This window comes from Sorghum bicolor, chromosome 2 (assembly GCF_000003195.3).
Source record: "Sorghum bicolor cultivar BTx623 chromosome 2, Sorghum_bicolor_NCBIv3, whole genome shotgun sequence".
NCBI classification, from domain to species: Eukaryota; Viridiplantae; Streptophyta; class Magnoliopsida; order Poales; family Poaceae; genus Sorghum; species Sorghum bicolor.
In genome coordinates, this window is record NC_012871.2 from 57,973,765 (window position 1) to 57,990,207 (window position 16,443).

General features: G+C 42.1%; 1 protein-coding gene across 8 annotated transcripts; it reads right to left on the minus strand.

Moving 5' to 3' along the window:
* Nucleotides 1,811–15,164, minus strand: LOC8055790 (lysine-specific demethylase JMJ25). Of its 8 annotated transcripts, XR_002449926.1 has the most exons (12): nucleotides 14,280–15,163; nucleotides 14,078–14,186; nucleotides 13,511–13,817; nucleotides 13,360–13,423; nucleotides 12,515–13,256; nucleotides 12,021–12,350; nucleotides 11,406–11,705; nucleotides 11,252–11,324; nucleotides 11,077–11,162; nucleotides 10,841–10,960; nucleotides 9,668–9,905; nucleotides 7,700–9,564 (listed from the first exon to the last, which is right to left on the minus strand). XR_002449926.1 is itself a non-coding variant. In XM_021452983.1 (11 exons), exons 1-11 carry the CDS (start codon nucleotides 14,807–14,809, stop codon nucleotides 2,085–2,087), a joined length of 2,742 nt encoding a protein of 913 aa, XP_021308658.1. In that variant the 5' UTR covers nucleotides 14,810–15,162; the 3' UTR covers nucleotides 1,811–2,084. The 8 variants fall into 8 exon arrangements, 7 of the variants coding, with proteins under 7 accessions (XP_021308658.1, XP_021308662.1, XP_021308660.1 ...); XM_021452983.1 differs by lacking the exons at nucleotides 7,700–9,564; nucleotides 9,668–9,905 and adding an exon at nucleotides 1,811–2,165 and having other exon boundaries at nucleotides 14,280–15,162; XM_021452987.1 differs by lacking the exons at nucleotides 7,700–9,564; nucleotides 9,668–9,905 and adding an exon at nucleotides 4,607–5,833.

The window sequence follows — 16,443 nt, forward strand, 5'->3', positions numbered from 1 at the left end:
ATATTATAATTGTTGAGTATGACATGTGATCACTCTTACTATTTTCCCACACCCTAGTCACTATCTCTAGTCTAAGTTGCTCATAAGATTGATGAAGACATGGAGGAGCTCCCAGAAGACTGTCAGAAGTGCTTGGCGTATGGAGCCCCCGGTCAGCCATACCTGTGAAGAATGGACCCTAAAGAGAAGATTAGCAACCGTCCCGCCATACTTTGATTAGATGTAAGTGTTAATTATAAGTATGTTTTTGCCATATAACATTGTTTCTAGTATCCTCTAGTCTGTTGTTGCATGTGTTGACTTTCTAGGCACATATATGGCGAGCGCTTAGTTTTATTTAGAAAACCGAGTGCTACAATTATTTTTTTACCTTGTGTGTTTATTTAGCACTAAACATTGCATGCATGATGCACGCTATGTTTGATAGAGAGCTAGTGTAGTAGTAATCTAACTCTTAATACCACTCTACATTTTTTAGATTATAAGTCGCTCTGGCTTTTGTAGGTGCATAGTCTACGTGTAAGTTACATGTTGCCCTGGTTTTTTATGTGCATAGTTAAATTAGTCTAGATGTAAGTTATAATCAATTTTGGTTGTCGTAACTAGAGTAAGTTACATGTCGCTATGGGGCACTATATGTAACTTAGTTCCAAAAAAAAATTACAATTTTTTTTAGATTTTTTGTTATATCAAATCTTGCGGCACATGCATAAAGTATTAAGGCCTTGTTTAGTTGTGAAAGGTTTTTGGATTTTGATACTGTAGCACTTTCGTTTTTATTTGACAAACATTGTCCAATTATGGAGTAACTAGGCTTAAATATTTATCTCGTGTGCAATTAGTTTTTGTTTTCATCTATATTTAATTTAATGCTCCATGCATGTGTCGCAAGATTCGATGTGACGAGGAATCTTGAAAAGTTTTTGATTTTTGGGGTGAACTAAACAAGGCCTAAATATAGATAAAAAATAACTAATTGCACAATTTACCTGTAATTTACGGGGCGATTTTTTGAGCCTAGTTAGTCTATGATTAGATAATATTTGTCAAATATAAACAAAAATGGTACAATGTCCATTTCGTATTTTTTTTTAAAACTAATTGCACAATTTACTCTATATGATTTTTGTATTTGAATAGTTAATAAGTACATTATGTACCTTGGTTGGACTTTTCATACCACACCGGGAGCACCTAGAAGGATGGAGGGCCCATAGCGCAGTAGGACGCATAGCGGCAGCACCTGTTCTCTTTTTGTACGGCACGCTCACCTTGCTGTGCGGGCAGGAGAGGCAAATTTGTTTGCCTGGGCAAGGATTTTCTTGCCAGAGCAAGCTACCTTTGCAGTGATTGCTTATCTGCAAAGTAATAACTGAAAGTATTATTCGTTAATTTATTATAAGAGAAAAAATTACTGGCTGACAGAAAAAATACGGTTTATAAGACAAGTAAATGGAATAAGTTTGTCATGAGATTTAGGCCTTGTTTAATTCCTTTTTTTTATTTTAGGTACTGTAATATTTTTGTTTTTATTTGACAGTTATTATTTAATCATGGACTAACTAGACTTAAAAGATTCATCCTACGATTTACGGGCAAACTATGTAATTAATTTTTGTTTTCGACTATATTTAATGCTTCATGCATGTGCCGCAAGAATCAATGTGATGAAGAATCTTGAAAAGTTTTTAGTTTTTGGGTAAACTAAACAAGGCTTTTTTAGTTTTTGGGTAAACTAAACAAGGCTTTACTGTGAGAGAAAAATAAGATTTCAGCCGGTTGTTCCGGTTGTTATTGTTAATGATATTGATTTGGTACGAGAGAAAAATACTATTTTATGGCTGAAAAGGATTGCTGATGTTCAAACAAGCCTAAAATTCTGTCATAACAGATAGTACGGCATAAAGAAAATATTTAAATTTTCAGTAGGCCCAGATCTTAGTGATGCACACCATCAGCGAAATCTACCCTTACAGTTATTCCAAGACTATTATTATTTGTGCCGACAAGGAAAGCCTGCACGTCTACTGTCGCATAACATTCCATCATGTTCTCTAGTTTCCCTCGCTGACTAGCATAAACCCTTATGCGGACTCGGGGGATGTGCAAGGCTCTTTCAGAATCGCCAAAGCATGTTCAACGGCATAGACGATCATCTTCTTCACCTGCAACCATAACGAGGGAAAAAAACAGTGTCAGTGGCAGCTCACGGTTCTTGATTCAATCATTTGCTGTTAAAGTACAAAACTGTACTTAGCAAGCGAAGGTATTTGCAATTCAAAGAGAAGGATTTACTGGTAAAGTACAAAACTGTACTTAGCATGCGAAGGTATTTGCAATTCAAAGAAAAGGTTTTCCGCTTTGCCCGTAGAACAGCCTCTACAAAAAAAGAGTGTAGTATATATGTTCTTTGGTGACGTGATCTCTTCAAGGACATCGAATTTTGGGCCTTGTTTAGTTCTTTGTAAATTTTGTAAAAATTATCAGATTTCTTAGGGCACTCACTCCCAATGCAGAAACTATCATAATTTCTATAAACATTAATTATGGTGTCACGTAAACATTTTGTTGATGTAGTAAGGTAGTTATTGAAGAGAGAGAGCAAAAATCATAGAATTAGAAACCATGTCTATACAAGATCCAAGACACGAAGTGATATGATTGGTTGAGAATAAAGAGAGAATGAATGTGATTGGATAAAAAAAATATTGTATAGAAACTATCTATTAGGACTATAAATTTTATACATAGTGTCTATAAAAATTAATAGGTATAGAAACTACATGTAGTTTCGAGCATTGAAAGTGCTCTTATCACATCGAATCTTATAAAACATGCACGAAGCATTAAATATAGATTAAAAAATAACTAGTTGTATAGTTTGTCTGTAATTTACGAGACGAATTTTTTAAGACTAGTTAGTCCATGATCGGACAATATTTGTCAAATATAAATGAAAGTGCTACAGTACTCATTTTGCAAAAAAATGCAGGCTTTGTTTATTTCAAATTTTGTAAAATGTACACTGTAGTACTTTATGTTTGATAAATATTATCCAATCATGGATTAATTAGACTCAAAAGATTTGTCTCGTAAATTACAGACAACTATATAATTAGTTATTTTTTAATCTATATTTAATGCTTCAAACATGTGCCGCAAGATTTGATGTGACAAAAAATCTAAAAAAAATTATAATTCTTTTGGAAACTAAGGCCTTGTTTAGATGTGAAATCTTTTTGGATTTCGCTACCATAACACTTTCGTTTGTTTGTGGCAAATATTGTCCAATCATAGACTAACTAGGATGAAAAGATTCGTCTCGCGATTTACAGGCAAATTGTGTAATTAGTTTTTGTTTTCGTCTATATTTAGTACTTCATGCATGTGTCACAAGATTCGATGTGATAGGGAATCTTGAATTTTTTTTGGTTTTTAGGGTGAACTAAATAAGGCCTAAACAAATTCAACGCCTTGAACGGTGCAACTTCGGCCTTGGATTGTCAGGTCAGCTAGGCCTAGGCAGCCCACATCTATGCTACACGTGACCAACCTGTTTGCTGGGCCTTGTTTAGTTCCCACAAAAATTTATATAATTTTTTAGATTCTTCGGTCACATCAAATATTGTGACATGTATGAAGTATTAAATATAGATAAGAGTATCTCTAACGATTTTACATTTGAGGTTTGTATTTTTGTAGTTTGCCAAAAATCACAAAATGAGCTATCCAATGGTTTTGTATTTGGAGTTTGTATTTTGGACAACTTGGCAAATGAAAGAGCAAATTTGGCATAATTGCCAAGCCGCGGACAGCTTGGCAAAAGCCCGATCGCACGCGTCTCCCAGTCCCCCCACACGATCCGGACTTTTCTTTGCGCCATATATGCTCCATCGATCACGATAGAAACCCCCCGGCCCTCAACGTGTCGTTGTCCGCCGATCGAAGTTGCGAGGGACTCTATCACGAGCATTGGCCCTCCACGCGCCGCTATCCGCTGCCGATCACGACCGACTCCATCGCGCAGAAACTCCCTCCCCACGCGCCGTCGTCCACTGCCGATCGCGAGCAACATCGTCGCACAAAAACTCCCTCCACGCGCCGCCGTCAACTGCCGATCGCGACCAACTCCATCGCGACCGTGCGGGAAGGAACCGCGACCGTGCGCCACACAGAAAAAAAATTCGCATCCGGATCCACTTTGGATAAATGCTAAGTTAATTATGCAAAACCCTTAGAGATGGCTTATTTTTAGACTTTGCATTTTGTTCTGAAAGTTTACAAACAACAACAAATGCTAAGTCAATTATGCAAAACCCTTGGAGATGCTTAAAAAATAATTAATTACACAATTTATCTGTTACGAGACAAATCTTTTGAGCCTAGTTGGTCTATAATTGGACAGTATTTATTAAATACAAATAAAAATACTACAGTGTCTATTTTACAAATTTTTTTGAACTAAACAAGACTCTGGTTGGCCTGATTGATTTGCGTTTCTATGTTCAGCGTGACTCGGGAGCATTTGTTTGGTTGCCAAACTCTGCCAGAAGGAGCGGTAGGAAGCTGCTATTTTGAGCTTGCATGGCCAACCAGCAAACAGGTGAAACGTTTCCGTTACAAACGATTCCGAGTGATTCACACTTCTATTCCTACGAACGTGAAACATTGAAAACCTAATTTTGAGCTAGTATTACACTTGACGCGCTCCCCTAGCTGACACGGGGTCAAAACCACAGCAGACATTGTTGTTTGTCGAGTGTCACTAAGTGTGAGGTCTTTAATGTCTCAGGTGGACTCAAGAACACGGAAGAACTCAAAGATCACGCAAGGGACACATAGGTTTATCCTAGTTCGGACTATCAAGGCCCTACGTCCGGCAATTTGAGGATTTTGTATCAAGAGCACCCAAATCAAGGGGGTACAACGGAGTGTAAGAAAGATATTTGGTAGGGGATTGCTCGGTGCTGATCCTTGGCTCATCAGCGGTGAGGCCTCTTCATTGGAGAGCACAAAGATGATGGAAAGGGTGCAAGAGCTCTCGATACTTCTCTCGAGGTGGCTCTACTCTCGGTGCAGAGCTCGAGCTGTTCTGTTGTGAGAACAGGAGTGATTGTTTTGCTCTCTTCCTCCCCCCCCCTCCCCCCTTTGTAGGATTCGACCTCCCCTTATATATCGAGGTAGGTCAGGTACATGGTGGTTTAGGAAGTCTAGTCTATAGTATACATGCACCGAAGTCCAGGAGGGTCTTGCAATGGCGCGGATGGACCTTGAAGTTGTTGTGGAGTCGGAGAAGCCCTGCACGTCGCCCGACTACTTTGCTCTGACTTTGTCGGCTTAGACCAACCTCAACCAAGTCCACCTAGTAGAGGCTTATTGGTGATGAAGGCATCCTGCGAGGGGCTAACGAGTGGGCCCAAAAGCCCTAGAGCCCCTGAAGCCATCAGAGGGGGATTTGCTTCATGCGCCTTGCATGACTCTGTTGGAGGAGTGGTTGACAGCACCGCGCCCACTATGTTGCGATGCGGAGCCCCCAAGCCCGCTCAGGGCACTTGCTTTCAGCCTGGGCCTTGGCTACCACTGAAGACATGGGCCAAGGACCGGGCTCAGGCTCCTGTCGATTTGAGGCTCGGGCGAGTCCACAGACCCCGAGCATAGGCAAAGGGTGTGCTCGGGCTTAGCCCAGTCCTTGGCCAGAAGGTGCGTGCAAGCACACCCGAGGGATGTAGCCCCTGAGCCCCTAGGCGATCCTAGAAGGATCGGTCGGGGTCCTTCGGTAGGGAGTTCTTATCTCGAGAGTTTAGGATACCCCATGTCAACCTGCAACAAAAACCTCACGAAAGAGGTAGATTAGTGAAATCCAAGGATGCAGCAGGTCTAAGCGTGGTGCGGGTGGCAAATACTCAAGCCCGAGTAAGGCCCGCATTTAATGATTAATGACACTCGCCTTCGTAACACCCTACGGTTAAAGTTTTGCACAAGCGCCCACCCTCAGGTTTTGCACACATCAGGTGGGTCAAGACGCAAGTAATATCATTAAGAGTAAGCATGTCAAAAAAAATATTGCACTATAGTAAGTACAGATTGTTGAAAACAAATAACTATTCCTATCTTCATATCACACGTGGTTATCTAGCACGTAGCTACCAATTAATTATGCATAAAGTTGACTAAAAAAATCTTACACATAGATACCAATCATGGTATGAGCATTAGACGCGACCATGCAATGGTTACATAGAATGACCATTATATATTTTAAGCCTTAATAGATATCCACATGCAGGGGAGGACGCATGTTTATGGTAGGATGCGGCCGCATCCTCAGAAAATTAGAAAAACAGTAGTTATGTTTAATTTTTCACCATACACACTCAATAAAAATATATGTACCCAAGGACTAGCACATCACCCTCGAATTTCTTCCGGCTCCGCCCGTGCCCACATGTGCGATTTGACACCCACATCCTAATCCTGCCCCCTCGACTCGTGGGTCCGATTCGCATACATCTACCCTGACATGTGCAGCACCCGCAGGTCTGATTACCGTCCCTAACGAAATCCCAGAAATTACATGCACAAGTACGTACAAACACAACGGTTCTGTTCGCTTAAACTTATCTCAGTCATTCAACAATATTTTTCTCTCACAACAAATCAACGAACAATACTTTTATGACTTTTTAGACAAATAGCTCAATAGATAAAATTTGTTGACCGATGTTCACTCCACGAAGGAAGCTAAGGTCTTGTTTAGATCCATAGAACTAACAATTAGTTGACTAATTTTTAGTCCCTATAAACATTTAAATAGGCAGACTAATTACTAGTCCATTAGCCATGGACTGTTGTTAGTTCACTAGTCCACTTATAGAAGCTAACAGAACTAGTTGTTAGTCCTAGTCCATCCAACCAGGATCCAAGTCTCTACTAATAAGTGCACTACGAGCTCGATCTGTTTCAACCATATCTTCTCTTTTTTTCCGAGAACAAGTTCGTTGACGTGTATTTCATTAAGAGGGCAACACTATCCTCTCAATGCAGGTACCAAGCTTGAGCTTTAAATTACTCTAATTCCCCTAAATGTGGGGGTGGTTGGCAGGGCTTTTTCCGGAAGAGCCCGAGCCGTTTTGGCTGAAAAACAGCTCCGGCAAAATGTTTGGTACGACTTCCAGAGCTAAGGAGAAGCCCTATCAAACAACCCTAGATGTGAAGGCCTAAATGTGAGCGGTACAAACTTCCCAGGAGCTTAACGGGCACGGGCAATCCTAGCTGCCTGCGAGCTCGTGGCTCCAAAAGTAACAAACACTAACCATTAGCCTGAGGGAGCCTCCAAAATACTTGTTCTTTTAAAAAAAATGAGAACGAAGCTGCTGTTTATAGGAGGGTTAAAAAACTTTCTTGACCTGTGTGAAGATTTTCTTCAAAGCAAAATGCCTAGAGATGTCTTATCCCTGTAGGTCGAGTTTAAGCAGAAGAGCATAAGATATTCAGAAACAAGTAACTGGGTAAGGAGCCAATGCTCCTCCTCGTATCGAGATCCCAAGCCAAATAACGACTTGGCTTAGGCCTTGTTTAGTTCGTAGAATTTTTTGGGTTTGGCTACTGTAGCATTTTCGTTTGTATTTGGTAATTGTTGTCCAACTATGGACTAACTAGGCTCAAAAAATTCGTATCGTAAATTACAGCCAAATTATGTAATTAGTTATTGTTTTTATCTATATTTAATGCTCCATGTATGCATCCAAAGATTTTATGTGACGGAAAATCTTGAAAATTACTAGGAACTAAACAAGACCTTATTGAGAGTAAAAGGGTCCACATGCAAGTGTATGAAGAGAATACATAAAAACCAATGACGTGTCTTGAGCAGAAGGGCAGAAGATATTCAGAAACAAGTAACTGGGTAAGGAGTGTCGATTTGATCTCGTTGCCCGCAACAGGTGTGATAGGTGGTATCAGAGACAACTATCCTTAGTGTGGGTACCGGCAGTGTGCCGTGGCGGAATTTTTTGGTGCCATGTGGTGGTAGATGCGGTGCATCACCGGCCTACATATTGGCTTGAGGCTATCTTACCTCATCGAGGGTGACAGCAGACAGGGAGTTCTTGACGGAACAGGCAGTGGCAAACTCAGAGTGTCGATGGCGCAGGTGGGGATGGTCTCAGATTTCCCAATGGCTTAGTGGCAATAGAGGTGAGGGTGACAGCATCAGTGTCGTTCAGGAATCTATGGACCACTATGGCGCAGGATGTTGCCCAGGTATGGCTTGAGCAAGTGGTTTCTAGGATGTCGGTTGTGTTTGAGGAGAATGCCTACGAGGTGTTCAAGCAAATGTCCCCACAGCGACACAAGCTAAGAAAATCAGTAAATCACGTTCTGGGCTGAAGGGGCGTCTTGAGGAGCTGCACAAGGATGAGGAGCTTTGCATGGCCTTAACTTGCAGGACGGTCTATTGCAGCAAGTAGCAGAGTTTAAAAACTGAAAGGGCTCCAAGTACTGGGTTGGTGAGAAAAGCATTCTAGTTGCTGAGCCGGCTAATGATCATATGTTCTCAAATCAATAACACCCACAGCCTCTTCAACTGGTAAGGATGTTGCATACAAGTTGTTTGTTGAAATCTCTCTTGAGAAGGTGGCAGAAAAAGAGAAGCATAGAGACAATGTTGTACAAGTGCTTCTTGATGAAATGACTTGTGAACATTTGGTGTGGGACAAGATGTCAACCTTGCTGTGCATGAAGGATTACTGCAGCAGTTAGCATTGTGCAAAGAGTACATGAATGTTCCACTTAAGGTTGGCATAGATTCTAGGGATGGGATGTCTGGTGAAATGCCCAGTGAAATTGTCTAGACTGAGCACATCACAACCAAAATGGTGGAATTCTCGTAGTGTTTTTCATAATCATAAGTAGTAATAAAACACCACCACTAGTCATAGCACATGGAAATCTCACTAGGAGGCATTTAGTAGAGAAAATTTATATTAAATTTTGAATGCCAAAACACTAGGAGAATCCTGCCTCACTAGAAGAAATTTAATATTCTGGTTGTGCATACTATATGATATTGAGACACATGGAAGTTTACTACAGCGGCAAGCCATAGGCGCAAAGGACTATAGAGAATGTGAAGAAAATTTTGATGGGTGAAGCTTATTGAAGATGACATGGCTCACTGTTATTGGTAGTTTTCAGTTATTGCAGGAGCATGGATGTTGCAGACCAAATGCTTGAACATATACAGAGTACAGCACAAGCATGTCGATTTCAAGGCATCGGTGCTGTCCGAGTGTGATGCCCTCAAGTTATTTGATGAAATATTTCATGTAGAGGTTGTGTGGGATGAGGATTGCACTGCTTTGATTTGCCTGGTGGTTATCTGCAACAAGTCACTTAATTTGGAGAGTATTTGGTAGATCGAAACAGCAAACAGATGGCCGAGGCAGCCATGGAAGATCATATCATTATTGATAGAGATACTCCCTTTCTCTTGGTCCTTTGCATGTATCCAGTGGATGTGATGCCAACAAATTTTGGTGTGCATGAGAACTGACACCTCCAATTCTGACATATGACAGTTTATGCAGTAATAAGCCTTTGGTAAAACATATCTGGATGATGAGAAGAACAAGCTAATTGTTCAGCTAAGTAATGATAAGGTGCTTACTCATGTTGGTGATTCATCACGATATCTGGAGGTTGGTATGGCTGCTGCAAATTATGGGTTCAATAAGTAACTGAAAGTTGGTGCTGGTTTTGGCATTGATGTTGCGCTCTGCTGAGTCTGTGGCAGCTCACTTCTCCCCACAGTATCTTAACCAACACAGTACGGATAATTTCATCCTTGTATTTTATGAAGCATGTGCTGGCCCGGAGATAAAATGTGACCATGCGAACCTGGTAGCCTTTGATGAAAAGAGGAAAAAGGGTAGTGCTTGACATGTGGTAGCTGAATTGGCACCATCGCGCAAGAAACAGTGATATGGAAGTTGTTCATTTTTTTCTGATAAAATACTTCATGGAATCGAAGTGGTTTTAGTCCTTGTACACATGAGAAAAGGTTTTTCAGAGCCTACTCTGATATGTTTAATGACAAAAGTTTTTAAATCTGCATTATTGGAAGATATATTTAGAAACAAGTAATCGAGCAACGGGCCAACACTCCTCGTATCGAGATCCCTCTCTTCTTTCCTCTAGTTTTACTCATGTCCGCAATTTGATCTCGTTGCAAACAATGGTTGTGACATAGCCATAGGGCATCCTCAATGCCATCTTGACATTCTCATGGATCGCTGCCACCAAAGTAAATTTGAATCTTCACCATTACAAACAGCATTGCATGGTCGCGGTGCCTACTCACCGAGTAGACATCACATCTATAACTACATGAGGGAAAATGAATCCATGGAAGCTCAAGGGTGTGGCATCACTACTGAAGCTCGTAGCAACATATCTAGAACTAATTCACATGGTGCCCTCAAAGACAAAATAAATTTCTGGCAGAGGCAAAGCTTGTTGGGTGTCCCCAGGCCTATGGTTACTGGACAGACACACTCCTATTTGGGCTCAAACACTAAACTTCTATGCAAACTGTATGTTGTTTTGCAATCCACAAAAACGATGCATTTGTGTTATTTATTAAATGCATGGCATGGATGCTATCCTGTGATGTATTTGGGTCCTTACGTTTTCTTAGATCATAAATGGCAGTGAAATGCTTAAGCAATGGTGATCGACCATGTGAGCTTATCTCTGTGTATGCCATATGATGGTCTGTCGCTGATACTAACGAGCTAATAAAAGGATAAGTTCAAGATGGATGTGCATTAAAAGTTCGTACCTCTAGTTTATCTTCTTTTGCCCTGTGGCCCACTGGAAGTCTCCGGAAATCCTCGGTTAAGCTGAGACACTGCTGAATGTTCTCCGGTGATACAAAATCCAGAGCAATCTTGGTGCAAGACTGCAGTCATTACACATTCAGCCAGAACATGTCAAAATTGAGTAGAATTCTCCTAGACCTCATCTATCTGCTGCATTTGAAACTTGGGATATGTAAGAGTGCATTGACAAGTTTACCTTTAGATTTCGTACTTGATGAGGACACCCAGCAGGTATAAAAACCGCATCTCCAAGTCCTTGCACAAAGGTCCATGGCTCGATTCCTGCAACAGCACATCAACATTTTGAGTACTGAATGCTCAACTACTCACATCAAAGGATTTATAAAACACAAATAGATGGGCCAACTCACCATACTCCTTCTTGAGCTCCCTCTTGTGTTTGTTGGTCAGATAAAACTTTTCATCATGTACAGGGTTAAATATCTGCATTAAAAACAAGTGTCACAAAGAGATAAACGTCTATGGCTTTTACCAAACTCATTCATAGATAAGATTAACATTAACCTTTTCAACTGGACAACAGTACATATGGCGAAATTCTTTGGAATGTTTTATGAGGTACTCTTTCAGCTTTCCAACATCCTCCCTCCTGAAAATATCCCATAGTGCACCTGCTTTATCATCCTCGCAGGAAACTGATGATATATGAGCATGCTCCATGCTTGTTTCATTTCCATCTATTGATGAATTCCCCAAGCATTCCTTTTTATCCTGTTCTGCATGCCTTATTTTCAATTCTCTTATCCCCTTTTGTTGTTCTTCATCAGAAGGCTCAACTTCGGCAATATGCATCAAAACATTAACCTAATGATGGCCAAAATTATATTAGAGTTAAAGAAAAGAAGAGCACAACAAAATGCTATGCATTCTCTATGGATAGCATAAGAGTATGCTGAAGTTCTCTTGTATCATCAACCAATGGTAACAGGTGAGATAGTCTCTATTGGGGTTACTGTTGGGATCCATAGAATTCTCTGATGTAAGTCACCAGGAAAAAAAAAGGTACAATTGGAAAGATTTTCTTCTGAACAAAGAAAAAAAATCAAGGACTTCATGGACACAGTTCAGTATAATATAATTATGTCCACTAGATGCATATGTGGTCAGTTATTTACTTACCGCATCAGACAAATCACAATGAAGCTTTGTAACAGAATCTCCTCTAATGAGTTCCTGTGCATAGCCATAAGCTATATATGATTTTGGGCCCATGTCAAGCTTTAAGATGTCAACAGGAAGCAATGCAGAGACATTTAGCAAACCAGATTTCAAATTTGTGTAAGGTTGAAAAGGCAAAGAATTGATGTATGTCTTTCCATGGGAAGGCAAAATATTTTCAAAATGGTCTGAAGTAGGCCAATCCTTCAATTTAAGCATTTCAGGCCAACCATTAAGATACATTCGACCATCATAATAGCCATTGAAGAAGTCCTCAGCGCATATCTCAACCTGCATATATAAACAGATATAAGATTTCTAAATCATTTTACACTGAAAATAAAAGACCACACTGGTCAGAGCCTCTCAGTCCACTAATTCAGCCTCGCTATAAAGAATCAAACTGCATTGAAGTATAGCATAGTTTTACGGTCATAGGCATGTATTTTACTAACCTCACAGCAAGACATACAATCGACGGCTTTCACAGTTTTCGTCTCAGAACTAGTATTGGCACCATGTACTTCAGCCCACATTATTTCAGGCTCCCAGCTCAATTTAGACATTTTATTTTTTTGAACGCAAAAATATTTCATTTTTTCGTCCACCCCTTTCACTACTACAGGCTCTCCTTTCACCCAGTGCTTTTGGAAGTGCTTGAGACCATCTGGCTTACCATCATCTGATATTGGACAGTATATGTAGTTATCTGTGGAGTTCTCTCTGGTGGCAGCTTTCCTTGAACTTGCATGATTAGCTGAACATGAGCATTCACATATATCTATACTGACAATATCAGAAGGTTCTACCTGGTTCCTCAGTTGCAATGCCTCCATTTCGAGCTTACTTAACCTATCTGTTTCAAAAATTTGTTTCAACTCAAGGACATGGTTACCACACCCACCAAGTTCAGATGGAGGGCAACGAATGATCCCACCAGGATCAGCTTCCCATTTGATAGACTTAGATTGGTAACTAGACAAGCCTGTTTCTTTGTCCTTTTCTGAATAAGGTGTAACACTATCACCACCATGCATATAGTCAACTCCTCTACTTTTATCCTTAGGTACCAGTCCCTCCTGACAATTGATATTAAGACAGTGTCCTCGGAGCTCCTTACAACAGGTGATGCATAGCTCGAAGGAGCAGTTTGAGCAGCTTCTATGTAGATCAAATATTGACGTACTGCAATTGTTACTGGTTCACACGGAAAGGAGATGACAGTTTAAAGACTTACAATACCAAAAACTATAAGAAGAAACATACAAAATTATTAATAATAACTGAAAGTGTCCCGTACCAGAACACCCTCTCATTGTTACAGGAGACAGCTTTCTCAATAATCAATTCCGACAATTGCAATCCTGTTTGGAGAAAAAGAAGGGCATAATATTAAAAAACAGTTCAAAGCCACAAATAACTGGTAAAGTCATTTAATAAGAATCTGTTACCTTGAATTTTGGCTTCTGCTTCTCTTTCTTCCATCTGGTCCTTGTTCAGTTGTGTCAAACATGGCAACAGGTAGTGCAACAGGTAGCTGGCATATTTGCGTTTTGTTTCAGGATCAACCTCCTCAGCGCTCATGTCTGATGTGTCCACCTCAGCCGACATGGCAGACACATTATTCATCCTATTCGTCGTCAAATCTGATATACATGGTTCTGCATTACGAGCCTGGGGTGATTTCACACCTGCAGAAGTGGACCTCTTTGTCCTTGTAGATGATCCATTGCTATTGCATTTCCTCAAACCCAAGCTCTACGAGGGGAGGAGAAAAAAGAAAAAAACATTCTCAGAACTCAGCCACGTCTGGTAATTTTTTTTTTTAAAAAAAAAAGAATCCTCAACCTGTGACAGAGTTCATTACGGCAATCTAACAGAATGGAACAAGAAAACAAAGAACAACGCTCTCTAAACACGAAACCACAGGAAATTCAGAAACACAATTGCTTCAAATCATGCTGAGCTGCAGATGTATTTATGTACTAGATAGAGTGGTGAACTCAGAAGGCGGTCACCTCGGGTCGAAGCTGCTGCTTATCCTTGTTGAGGCATGAGGTACAGTTGCAGAGTCCACGGCAGGAGGGGCACTGCTCCTTAACATCATCCACTGACATCGTCGTGTACCTGCAGAGAATCACAAAGTTTCCTGACGTTTTTCTTCCTGGAAAGAACAGAACACAACAGTGCGCGGTTGTGGCATCGAAGGGGGCGCATTACCTGTTCGTGACGCAGCGGACGCAGTAGATCCTCACGTCACAACGCTTGCACCTGATCGTCTCCTCCGGAGGCCTGACCGTCTTGCACCGGTGGCACGACCTCCTAGCCCCCGGCTTCCTCCCGCCGCCGCCGCCGCCTCTGCCACTGGTGCTCGGACTCGGAGCCACGTTCTCCCCTTCCTCCTTCCTCAACCCGTCTTCCTCCTTGACTCCCTCCGTCGCCGTCACAGCAGCATTGAAGCCCTCTTCTGGCGAAGGCTCGGGTGTCCCCCCCAGGCACGGCTCCGACGGTGAACGCGCGGGCGAAGCCGGCTCGGGCGCCACCGCCGGAGCGGAGCGCCGCGGCCGCTTGGGTCCCGAGCGTCTCGGAGGCGTGGACCTCTTCCGCTTTCTCCTCCCCTTCTTCTCCATATCCAGAGCCCAGTCCTCGTCCGTGCCATCCTCATCTCCCACCCCCGGGCTCTCGTCCTCGTCCACCTCCTCATCCATCAGCCAGTCCAGCGGCCCGATCCTGAGCTCCACCGCCGTCATGGCCAGGACACGGCACGGCGGCAGGGAACGCGGCGCGGCAGATCGGGCGACGACGTGAGATTTGAGAATCTGTATATCTATATCAGATCAAGCGCAAAAGTCTACGCGCGGGTCGACGGAATCAGTTGGGCTGGTTCCGATTGAGCTCAGGTGGATGGGAATTGGAATTTCGGATGGATTTTTGGGGTCATTATTTCGGTGCAATCGTCGTCGTTGGCGTCGGGCTGCGCGCCGCGCGAGGGGCGTTGGGAAGCACGTGGAGCGCGCGCAGGCGGGGGCGAGCGACACCGGGGAAACCCAGGGGCCCAAACCGGGTCGTTTCTGCGGGCGAACCTGACCTGGTCTCGGGACGAGTAGTGGCTTGGCAATGGTTGGTCTGCTGTACCTGTATGGCGGATTCGCGGCTGGCAGGGGAGAGCCTCTTTCCAGGGCGGCAGCCTGCGCTGCGCGGCTACGCGCCAACGGGTGGGTGGAGTAACGGCGACGGTCCAGTGGGCCCGCGTGTCATCGAAGGGCTTCGCATCGCCACCATTGGGGAATCGAACCTCGTTACTTGTGAGAAAGGTTGAAAATAGCGGCAGCCAAGCCCAGGTTGTTCCCAAGTCCCAACCCTTGCCTGATGCCGCACCTCACCTCTAGCCTAGTCGGGTCAGGAATCAGCATTTGCTTCTCTGGCCGTAGGCCTCGGGCCAGTGCTCTCGCTTTTTCATGCTAGGGCCTTGTTTATACTCCCACCTAAAAACCCAAAATTTTTCAAAATTCTTCGTCACATCAAATCTTTAGACGCATGCATGGAGTATTAAATATAGACGGAAATAAAAACTAATTGCACATTTTGGTCGAAATTGACGAGATAAATCTTTTCAGCCTAGTTAGTCCATGATTAGACAATAATTACCACAAACAAACGAAAGTGCTACAGCGTTGCGAAATATTTCCCTTCGAGAACTAAACAAGGCCTATTTCGAGCGAGTATCGGTTTTGACTTTTACTTTCTAGGTCCCAAAAATAATAGGGAACGGATCTAGTGCAAACTCATCTCCCATGCAAACTGTATAAACTCTAATCTGGACCACAGAATGTTCATCCAAGGGGTGCAGAGAGATTGGATAATTTTGCACTTAACTGCCCGCTCTTAATCACACTTTTACAAATCCCTCCTTCCACCTCTCTCATGCGTCTCCCTTGGATCAACATCCTGCGATCCAGATTAAAGTTTACACAGTTTATATGGGAGATGAGTTTGCACTAGATCCGTTGCCAAATAACTATTGTTATTGGTGTGGATACAGCGAGTTTCATTTAATTTGTAAAAAATACATATAATATTTATGTCTCCAAATAAATTATTAAAAGACTGGTCTTTCTAACAAAATACTCCCTCTGTTCATTTATCTCCATCGGTTTAGTGTTCGGCATAATGACCAAGGAGCAGAGTAAAAACACTCACTTTGTATTTAATCATCTCGGGTTGAACTGTAAGTGCATCTAGCCCTTTAGTGGGTTTTGGTGAATTGAATGACAACACAATTAAGGGTCTAACAAGTTTGCTAAGTGTATCAAAGGGTCAACAAGAAAGCAAACTTGATGGTATTTCACACATTGTTCAAATGAAGACCAAAGTTGTGTGTTGG